This window comes from Corapipo altera, unplaced genomic scaffold (genome assembly GCF_003945725.1).
Source record: "Corapipo altera isolate COAL_440 unplaced genomic scaffold, ASM394572v1 0, whole genome shotgun sequence".
Classification (NCBI taxonomy): domain Eukaryota; kingdom Metazoa; phylum Chordata; class Aves; order Passeriformes; family Pipridae; genus Corapipo; species Corapipo altera.
The window spans coordinates 78,199,562-78,211,589 of NW_020884872.1; the positions used below are offsets into that span (position 1 = coordinate 78,199,562).

The 12,028-nt window shown below is 35.4% G+C and overlaps 1 protein-coding gene across 1 annotated transcript in view; it reads right to left on the bottom strand.

Moving 5' to 3' along the window:
- The window catches only part of ARHGAP42 (Rho GTPase activating protein 42), a 147,338-nt gene that overhangs the window by 93,114 nt on the left and 42,196 nt on the right, over window positions 1–12,028 (bottom strand). The window contains exon 3 of the mRNA XM_027639841.1: window positions 1,324–1,385. Within this exon, the coding sequence (XP_027495642.1) occupies window positions 1,324–1,385 (62 nt within the window). The remainder of the gene's footprint in view (window positions 1–1,323; window positions 1,386–12,028) is intronic.

Below are 12,028 nucleotides of genomic sequence, written 5' to 3' on the forward strand. Positions count from 1 at the left end.
ATCTTTTACAAAGTAAAACATTCCATGGAAAGATCAAATTATAAATCACAGAGACTTCTAAAAGTGAAAAAGGTAGTGACTGAGAAAAAAAAAAAATAACAGGAAATTATGTATACATATTATGAAAGACTAAACAATTTGAAAAATAAAGCCCTGGCCTATTAATTGCTTTTCCTTTTTCTGATAGTTAGCTCACAACAATCTTTAACTTAAACTGGAAAGCTATCAATTTTAAAACATTAACTAAGGAATTAATAAATGTTCTGCTAAACATCTTTTAAGGTGGTAAGTACTGAAGTCACCTCACTCTTCCATCTAGCCAGAAAAAATATTTAATATGAGGCAAAAACATTTTATACTTTTATAGGTTTAAATGATATTAACTATCCAACTGTACCATATAAACGTTATGATTTTGCCACTAAATATTTATCTAAATAGAAATAGTGGGAGAAAATTCTATGCTTATTTACTTCTGGGTATAAGACGACTTTATGTAAACTTCTTCCTGGATTAATAAATTTGCTCCAATCTGAGTCATACTTTCCTCAATTCTTTAAGTACCCATAAGAGGAAGGAAAACCAGGACAAAGTTATTGTATGGGTTTGAGCTAGTTAAACTTTCTCAATATTTAAAAATCCTCCTACTGAGGTTAATTCTTAGCTCACTTTTTTATTCATTACTGACTCCAAAGGAAGGAAAAAAACTACTTTCATTGCTTACATGGAATTTTTTAAAAAATACCTACAAAAGAATACACTTAAAACTTCTTTGACAAAGCTACATTTGAATAGAAATATAAATGAAAGCACAGAGTAGATTCAAAGGGCATAAGGACACCATATCAATGGATGAATTTGACAAGTCTGATCTATAACATATCCTACAAGAGTTTCTCTGGGGTGATGAATTTGTTTTCTCTTCTTTTCACTTACCATATTCTGGGTTCACTAGTATACATTCACTGGACAACACTCAGAGTATTCCATTAAATATAAATACTGATCTACATCTCTACTATAAGCTCATCACGGGAAGGGAAAGGTACAGAAGCATGAAAAGGTTATTTTGGGGCAGGGAGCGGGGAGGGAGGAAACTGAGAGAAAACAATGTAAAACTCTTTGGTTGAATACTCTATTAAAAATTACTGCAGTCTGTGCTAATACATTTCTGCCTTTGTAAGACTCCAAGTAATTCTCATGAAACATTTAACACTTACTACACACATAATAAAAAAAAATACTTAAGGGGGAATAGGAAAAAAGTGTACTATTTTACACATAAAGAGGCCCAATGCAACATACTGCTGCCAGCAAACTTACCAGTCGTCTTCTCTCCTCTTCAACAGCAATCAGGAGCCGAGCAAACTCTTTCAAGGACTGAGCTGAAACGAAAACAAAGAAAAAGAACGTTCTGTTTAAAATTAGATTTTAAGACCAGGTGAGTCAGTTATCCGGATTGAAGCTGTAGTGATAAAACACTGCTCTTATATAGTACTTCACTAAAATTAGTAGCCATTAAATGAGGCACAAACTGAAGCAAGAGGTAGGCCAAGAGCAAAGAAAAAGAATCTGAGTCTAAAGAGGCATATGTATTTTAAAAATAAATTTTTAAATGGAATATGGCAAACTGATTTTCATGAAACATGCAAAGACCAGTCTCAAAAGAAAGAATTCTATTATCAGCCACAAAATTTACTTTAGCACACTAGAAGCAGAAAGAAAAATATTGAGGTTTTCCTAATAAGGTGCAGCAAAAAATATTTGCAAAAACAATGAAAAATACTCAGGTAAAAATTTGAAAGTCAACATTTTAGAAGAAATGCCAACTGTTTAGATTTAACAGCTCTTTGGCTTTACATTTTACAAGGACAAGTTCTCAGGTGACTCAAACAGATGATTGATTTATAAGCTTTGAATGCTGTTACAAGGGTGAGAAAGTCTGCTCAAAACTGTTTTCAAATAGAAGTCAAAGGGCCAAAGCAAATGTCAATGGAAACATAACAGAAGAATTAACCCATAAAAGAGGGCAAGAAAGAGGAAAAGATTCTGAAAGCTCTTAAGGCTTTATTCTCATGTATGGAGATCTCTCTAGAAAAATCTCTCTTTCCATTTATATTACTTTCTGAAGGGTATATGGGTTATTCAGAACTCAGCATCACAGTTCCACAGACAAAAATGTCAGAGAAGAATCATGTAAAGAGAGCTAAGTATCTCTTTTTACTTTCTCCTGATACAACCAGCAGTAATTGCTACTAATGACAGGATGCTAGATTTCATGGTTTAAATCTCTGATCTCAGAATACAGATTCATAAATCCTAGTTCCTCACAATAAACTTGAGGCAATCTGAATAATTTTTGAATGAGAAAAAAAAAACCCTGGAAACAAAACTTATGGAATTTCTCAAAAGAACAGGCTTGAAAAAGCCTTCACAGTTAACCAACACACAGTGTTGAGGTTAAGCTAACCAAACTCATCTTCTTCACTATTCTTCCATTTTCCTAAGTGTTTTTACAAAATATGTCAGTCTCCATTAACATGGTTTTATACCCTCTCAACTTCCCTGGAAGATTTAAGGAAATAAGTGCATTTTCTAGGAAGTACTGGAACACAGTAGATCCTTTAAGAGGGAACCAGTATCTGGCTTGCCTTAACTGCCTTGTCTGCGTGTAAAAATTGCTACTTAGTTTTTGGACCATTCCTAAATAATTTTTATCCTTTATACCATCTGGACCTTGCAGAGGTCACCCTTGGATTTTCCTTGCTCTCTTTTAACTTTTACAGTTGAAGAACACTTTGCTGTTTGTTCCAATTTCTTCTGCAAGAACTTACATAGTCAATTTTTTGCACCTATATGTTATACTTGCATATCTTGACCTCTAAGTCATTTTTTGCTGACAAATTCTTTTTTCCCCCTCTTATGAACTCTTTGTTTAGTCCAATACACCCGGTAAGTTAAATGTGCATCTAGTTGGGTCTTGAGTCTTTTCCTTTAATATTTTCTCCTGAGAACACAAACACCAGAAGATTTTTCCAGTTATGTCAATATTAGGAACTTAGTTTGATATCCACTAAATTAACTCAATCTCTTAGAGTCAGTTTATAATGTTCATCAAAAAAACAAAAAAAAAACCAACAAACAAAAAACAGGTAAAGAAATAAGCTGATTATGTTACTGGTTACTGGTACTGATTATGTTACTGGTTACTGATTAGGTAACTGGTTATGTTACCTGACATGGAATCTGTTGAGTATTACTTTTAAGAATATTGAGTACCCAATACAACACTCTAAAAACTAAATAAACAAAGAGCCAGACAGACATGGCTAAACTATGAGGAAGTGGGGAGAAAAAAACTCAACCAGTAAGAGAGGCTTTTAATTTATATTCCTGATTTCAAGGTAGAACCAGAGGGGTTTTTAGGTTCAAAACTGAAACTTTTGTTTAGTATTCAAATAAATCCAGGTCAGTCAGAGAAAAAAAGCATATACAATATGTTCTGTAAGTCTGCAAATCAAGATTTTCTTCAATATTTAATACGAATATAAAGATGTATACACCAATATATAGGTGTATGTCACCTATACAGTGCCTCAGCTAAAGACTGAGAAGCTGTCTCTGTCTCCTCTGTCTCACCTTTGGGGGAATCATAAAGATCAAAATTTCACTAAGAACATAAAACCTACACTCTTCAGAAGCACTTAGGCAATCCATCTCCCTGATCTTAAAGGTCTTCGTTGGAGAGACATCTTCACATCAATACTGACTACAGCTCCGCTGCTCACTGCCCAACACCCAGGAAGCCATGGAATATCTCTCCCCAGCTCAGAAAGTGTGCAGGGAGAATAGATGCATCATGTAATTCACACCATAGTGAAGGATGCACACCCAGGGTGACCCCACCAGTTCTTGTGTCCTTGCAACACTACCACATACATGGAAAAAGACTTTACCTGCCCCAGTTCTCCTACAATACCCCTGAGTATCGCAGTACTATTCAGAAGTTATACATCCCTCTTCCCATACAACCCTCACTCAGGGTGGCCTCATTAAAAGGCAGTGTCTGTCCCTAGAGAAGTTCAGCTGTGCTAGAAGCCACAGCAGGAAGGGGAAAGGGAAGGAAAGACAGTCCTTGTTCCAGTTTTCCCAGCATACATTTTTCCTTTCTTTCTCCCCTCTTTTCCCACAGACCCCTCCGGTTGCAAACAAGTGACAACTCTGCCAGACCTCATTTTGGGGGTGGGCAGAGGGAGGGATGTTGAGGTCAGAGCTCACCAAGGGGTCTCAGGACTCCTGGGCAGCTCACCAGCTGGGCACTGGGCACCCAGGCAAGCTGGGCAGGGGCATCCTTCCCCTCCACAACTGGGCCCCCTACCAGGATTTCAGCACAGATCCTAGGCACAGAGTACACACACATCTAACTCTGGATTCCCAGCTCTCAACAGAAAACAAACAAATACTACAACAATAATAATCTAAGATTAAACACGAAGATTTATACATTAGACCCATTTGTGTCAGATGCAGCTCATTGTCAAGACACCTGGGCATTACATACTAGCCTCGCAATCTTTTCTGACTAAGGCTGCAATAATTTTTTCTCCCCCTCTTTTTAATCAGAATAGACATAGAAGAATTAAAGTGAACTTCGTAAATACAAAAGGGGATGGGGGAGGAAGAGTCAAGTATTTTACAAGAGAAAATGTCCTGGGAATGTGTTGAAAAGAAATAAATTCTGAAAACACATCGATAATATAAAGTACAATATGTAATCTAACTTTTATTAAATAAGAAGGTATTTTTAATTATTTTCAGAAAGAATATTTGTTATTGGTGGGCCATTTTAAGAAAAACAAAATGCTGACTCAACACTTTAAGTTATTAGGTGATATTAGCTTACAAAATCTCAACAGTTTTACAGTCTGCTTTTTATTTAAGGGTTACTACAAAAGGACTTGTAAGATACATTTGGCATCATGATGGAAATGATGCCTGTGAAAAGCAACACCCAACAGGTAAAAACCATTGTGTATATGTATCTGGCTGTACATTTGTGGTCTCAGTCATCACAATTGCAGCAAGTTGCCAGCTGTTCTCTTTGGAGTATTCCCAACCCAGCAATAATGTGCTGCAAAATTTCCCTTGATCAGGAGAAACGGTTCCTATTACTTTATTTACAAAAAAACAAAGACCCACTCTCTATATTTTTAAATGAAAAGTCTTTTAATTAGTTTGCTTCATAAGGAAGCAAACTAACAGTACGAACAGCTTAAACTTTAACAGTGTACATCAACAATGCCTTTTTTTTTCCAAAATCCCTAGAATTTCAAACACATAGTACGGCTCCACAAACAACTAAACTAACATAAACAAAAGAGAACTGAAATTTGATGTATGACTAAGTGAATGAGGGAGAAGTGAAAAGGATAAAAACGCATCTATCTGAATTTATGGAATGCATTATTAAAAATACAACTCATTTATGCTCTAGTAATCTGGTTTACTGCATTAAAATCAACCCAGTGGTCCCTAGGAAAAAAACATGTATGTAACAAACGTTATGAAGTTTTTGCTATATGCTTGTGTAGAGAATGTGTCACCTTAAAACAGCATGTCTACAGACATTACTGAAGCTACTCTATCAATCATTAACTTAATATTAAAGTGTACAGTATTATACTGTACTACTAAATGTTACACACAATAGGTATGATATCATGTACATTTAATGAGAAAAGGAAAACAAAGTGTATGACACATGCAGTAGTTTAAACATGACCAATACTGCACTCAAAGACATAAAACCAAGTTTGGAAGGTAATGTTCAGCCTAAGATAGAATGGAAAGTTACTGTGGAAGACAATAAAATGTAATGCTCTTTTCTGTGCAATGGACTGTTGGTTTAATTTTTATTTATACATGCAGCCTTAAACAATGCATAGGTAATTTTTAAATACTCTACACAAAACAACATTTTATAGCAATATGAGCAGATACCACCACCATCTTCTGATGACAGAAGTATGTCATTTGTTCTTATGACACCATGTTGTATGAAAGACAAAAATGTGCAAGACTGTCATCCTTGTATCTTCCTGATGTGACTGAGGAAACGCCAGGAGTGGGCTGCACATTGCTCCCAGTACACTTTGGCAGGAAGGTCAGTCAAGTACATCCTCCAGAAGTGGTCATATCTAGCAGAGATGTGGTATAGCCGGCTCTGAATTCATGCTTGAGCACAAACTTCAACTAAAGTCTTCAAGGGAGTTTTTCCCAGTAAGTAACACATTAGTGAATCAGAATTCAACATGGACCAATGGCCCATAAGTAAATTTTCTAAGGTTTAACACTCGTTTACTAGACTTCAGTGAGAAAGCAAAATAAATGTAAGATCCATGAAGGCTGGGAGAAGAGACTATCCTTTCCAATTCTGAAACTAAAGTAAACATATCATTAAATAGTTGTTAATTCACAGTTATATTTCCAGAGCTTTTAATGATTAGCATTATTTGCAGCCACAAATGCTATTTCAAGCAGTTTTTCAAAAAATCACAACATCAAATAAAATTTCCATTATTCTTTCTGTGCCTTTAAGCCATACTGAAAAAGTAGAGGAGGTGGTGGTGGTGGGGAGGGACAGTAAGTAGGACAAGACTAGCAACAGATGGCTTCCTAATCAGACAGAAAAATAAAAAATTTGAGATTAACACGGACAGGTCACAACAGCTATGAACAGACAATAATCTGCTTTCTTGGTACTTTCTAGCTGAGTAGAATTGTGAATGTCATAAAAGCCACATAGGATCTGTAGTGTCTATTGGAAGGTAACTAAACTGGATACCTCAAAGTATCAGATTGCAAGTTTTCAAATGCCAAAATGTAAATGCAAAGGAAGACTGTCACGAAAGAAGACTCCCAAAGCCTGTCATTCTCTTTGTCTTTCAATGCATGGTCTATGAATTTAAATAGAGACTTACCTTACACAACAGAGGTTTCCCTTACCACTTCACAACCTGGAAGAATTGTTAATGATTCTTTTCTTCCTTTTTTTCCTACTGTATTCAGCCCATAAAACATTAAAAGTGTACAATTATCTACAACTTCAAATGGAATTAACATTTAGCCCAATGGGAACAAACTGAAGGATCAACACTTTAGTCTACAAACTGAAACAAAGAATAATTTGTGCAAATTGTACAAAACATGTCAAATGTACTTTAAGCTGAGTATTGGTGCCAAAGCATTTTATAACTAGTGTTGACTGGGCTCGAGTATTGCTGTAAGATAATTGAAAAAACAGTAGTGTAAGGCAACTGTGACACAGTCCTACAAAAAACAGCCATTGTTTTTATTTCTAAACCACTTTTTCAGAAAAGCTGTATTTGGATAAGTAAATGTATGTCTGATAAATCTTCCCAATTATTGCTCAGGTTTTAATTTTTCTTTAGCTGCTGCTATTTCTTCTGCTACTTCTACCCTCACTTTCCAAGTGGCAACATTTTTGGCGAAACTTCAGCTTGGGAAACTGAGCTCAGTGCCATAAGTAATATTTACTGAAAAAGCAGAAGAGAAGAAAAATTGGAGAGGAGTGTAGGATTTTAAACCATTGTTTTTCTTACCTATTAAAATCTTACCTATTAAAACCATTAAAATCTTCTTACCTATTTTGTCCTCTTCTGAGTTTCATTCCCAAGATACTAGAGGAAACAGAGTAACTGCTTTCTTTTGTTAAGGATTAAGGTAATATCACTTAGGTATTTGTGTAAATTCCAGTTTCTAAGCTCACAGCATGACAGATAGGCTTTACCTTTAAGCTGAGTATCGGTGTCAAAAGATAAATTATGTTAGAAGATTCCATTATGGAAAAAGAAGTGAGAATAGCAAGATAATGGTTCATTTCTTCATGGAGTTTCAATCTCATTTAAATTTGGAAAATTAATATTAAATGTGCTGCCTTATCCTCCCCATTTGGTTTCTCTTCTGGGTTTCCCTAATCTGGGTATCAGGTTTTATGGATCTGTAATAAGGACCTCATGCATTCCTGTTGTCTATGTTTACATTTACCACAACCTCCACAAGAACAGTAAAAAAAAACCTATTTGTACCTTCCTATAATACAATGAAATGTACTTCTGGTAGTAAAAGACACAGGCTGAAACAAAGATTCAAGTGTAGAGGTTTTAAAATTACATGGATGTACCCCAACACAGAAATACATTCTCAAAGTGACAACAATTTCTGCCAGCAGACAGTGGTTTAAATTCACAGCCCAAATAACCATAAATTTCCTTGAAGACTTCCATCATGGAAAGGTACACAAAGGTAGAGACAACTCTGTCTGGTCTATATTGCTCTTGTGATAGAATCAAGACATTCTTAGAGCAAACAAAATGAAGCAATTTTGGACTGAATAAATAAACATTATTTGCTCCATAATTTATCTGGTAAGTAAACTCTGCAAGGGCTTAATCCAGTGCTTTTTTTATCAATTAGCACCATGATCTTTCAGATTTTGAAGCAATTTGTACCTAATCCAGATTTTAAACTTTCAGCTCTGATGAACTAAAAATTTAAAAAAAAAAAAAAAAAAAAATCGATCAAATTTCAAGGACAGTTTATCTTTACTTAACACAGACAAGCCCATAAGAAAAATAAATAGTAACTATTGCTGTAAGAGTTAGATCCTCCCAGGGAGTACAACTTCCAGTAGTCATTTTGTTTCCTGTGGCAATTCCCTCCTTGAACTGTGAGAAAAGGTATTTTGCCTATTTTTTCAGTTATTGAAAATGTGTGCTACCTTACAAAAGTAAATCCAAATTTGCCAAACAAATCCATTATACATCAGGAAGGAAAAGTATAACAGCAGAGCGACAGAGATGAAAAATGCCTGGTTTAAAGCTCCTGCAAAGAAATTACACGAATGAACAAGCAAGAAAAATGACAAATTTAAGACTTTTATGCCCAAATTTACGCTTCAAGGACTATGTATTGTTTTCCAAATATGATCACATCTTCCACTACATACTGGCAAGCAGAGAATTTTATCAGAGCACAGCCACTGAAATACATGTAACTAAAAGTAAACAAACACCAAGTTTTCTCTCTACTTCATTTGAGTTAAAGTATTGTAAACTCAGAGTAAATTAAGTGGTATTTCGTCCTCCACATCATAATTTGGAGTGTATTGGCTCTCTGCAGTATTAGGACAGAGAGACGGTTTTAAGTGCTCAAAATTCCCCATGAAGACAAAACCAACAGTGAAACTATCATAGATTCAGTAACAGTCTCCCTGCTCAACCTCCCCTGTTTTATGGCATTTGATCCCTGTCTGTTTTCAGGCAGTGTTCCCCATAACCAGACATTTTTAAGCCCTTCATTTGCTAGCCATATACCAGGCACAAGCATTTGGGCTTTGTCATACTGTAAAGGCAACACAAACCAGCAATTCCACAGTAAACGACTGCACCTCCTATCTGAGCACAATACACGTGTGCCTCACAGTGCAGGCCAGCATGAAAACCATAAAAGGCAGCAAATCAAGATCTGAGCTTAATCAAGTCCAAATCTTTGTAAGATGTGTTTGCAAGGACAGTATAACAAGTACATACCATATGAGGCAACTGGAATTTCAAACCAAAAGTATTTTCATTTTGCAAAACTTTAAGACCAAATATATCACAGTATTTTACGAAGTTTTTTCCCTAAACATGTGTAAAGCATAAAATGTAGGGCCGCTATTAGAAGTAAAAATCCTTTTACCATTACAGAATTTTATTGAAACAAACCTTCGTCAGGGTAACTATCTAAATCAAGTTACAAACAGTATGAAATTTGAGAATTCTTTGCTATAAAAAGTAGCTATCATGTCACAAATATTTAAACATAAAAATACAAGTCTTATACAAAAGTTAAAACAATGCTTTGAGCCAAGACATTTACACTTTCCACTCCACTCCTTTTCAACAGAAGTCTACACAAAAAGCTACACGTTTATCTACAAACTAAGAAGATTTGCAAGAATGTTAGGTTATCCTGAATACTGAAATTCACTGTCAGTACTTGTCAAAACACAATACTTGGAGAGATAACCTGAAGACATGCAATGTTACACAATTTAAATACATCTAATTACTTGACATAATATCAGTAAATTGCCATGCAGAACCTCACAAAACAAGTAGAAAAATTCTAAATGAATCAAGCAAGGGCAAAACATTTCATAGAGTGCTGGAAGATTTTTAAAGCTTATAATGGCTGTCTATCCCACAGCATGTGGGAGCAACAGTAAGAACAAAACCAAACAAACCCACACCCAACAATTATTCAACTACCACCAGTACACTTTTAACAGTTTATTAAAAATACAGCTGCAATGTATCTACCCTGTATTAGTGTCCTACTGTACTTATAAAAGCAATACATATTTTGAAAAGATATAATTCTATTTGGAAATTTATTTACCTTCTGTAGCATGGATTCTTCAACACAGTAGGGATGTGCTACAAAAAGTCCACTCTAGACTCTATTACTATAGCACCTCTCCCAAAAAATGGCATCCTTGAAGCGACAGGAGAAACATTTTAAATCATGTAAGTAATTTCTTCAATTTCCTTAGGAACACGGAACTGAAGGATCTCCCAGGATGTCACTTGTTCTCACAGAGCATTATATCAAAACCCTTCTACAACTTAGTAACAATTTTCTTGTCTCTCCTCTTCCTTCTACTCTTCTGAGAAGGGGTGGAGGCTTTCGGGACTAGTCACAAGAAATATTCTATTTTTGCCATGCTCTCATATAATAAAGAGATAATGGTTTTAGATAAGTGTATCTCTATACCACTACAAAATGAGGTTTTACATTATTGTATCTGCAAAAGAGAAATCAGCCTCTATTTCCACCTGATGGAGCCACATGCACAGAAGTCCTGGGGCTGAGCTCCACAGCTGCAGAACTCAGCAGGGTGTAGGGAACAATATTCAGTACATTATGTTTTGTCCAACAGGTAAGAAGTGATCTTAAAGTGCCTCTGGAAACCTACTTTGAAACAACAGCAGCTTGAATAGGCCCCTATTAAAAAATAACAACGTAACTTGCTATACCATAGAACTTCATTTAATCCAAGTAATCTTTACCTCAACTGAATTAACCATTAACCTTTGACTTGAACAGGTCCAGCTTCTCCAGAGTTAACCGATATCCTACTGTTAGACTAAGAACACCTCCAAAAAACCATGGTATATTCAGAAATATGTCATTTCAAAGGCAGATTCTGGTTAAATCAAATTTCAATCCTCTCCTGCTCTCCCCTCCACCCTCTTAAGAAGAACTCTGATATAAATTGACTATGAATGCACATCTTTCATTCTAAGAGAAGAATTGCTACTTCAAGCTCAAGTTTTTTCAATGATGAAATAACAAGACAATGTGGGAAACAACCACTGGGCAACATACAATGTTAAGCTGCAAAAGTAATATTCAATCATAGCATTCCACCAACAAAGGAGTTAGAAGTAATTATGACTACATTTCAGGCTTGCCAATCCCCAATTCTTCAGAGGCACATCCATACTTTAAATTAAGGAAAAAACCCCTGATATTTCAATCTTTCCAGCTGTACAAACCTTATCTGTGTGTGGCTCTTTGCAGGTGTTGAAAAAGGGGAAGTAAAAAAAAAAGCAATATATTCAGAATGCATCTGAGAATCATTAATACTGTTTTTCTGATTTGTAAAATTTGGTGCATTTATTGCTTGAATGGTAAAACAGTTTAATTATGAAAAATATTACCAAATACTTCAACAGATGTTAAGTTTGCCATAATTACTTTGTTGAATTTAGGCCTACAAAGGGATCAAGAACTTCCTGTGCTTAAAACTCTAATCCTTCACCTTACTTGCTCAAACCTAAAGACAAATATCTCAAAGGTGAGTTGACCAAACCACTACCAGTTTTTGAAAATGAGTTCCTATTGCTCAAGAGGTAACTTGGTAACTTGACAGCTCTAAAGTGTTATGTATTATACACAG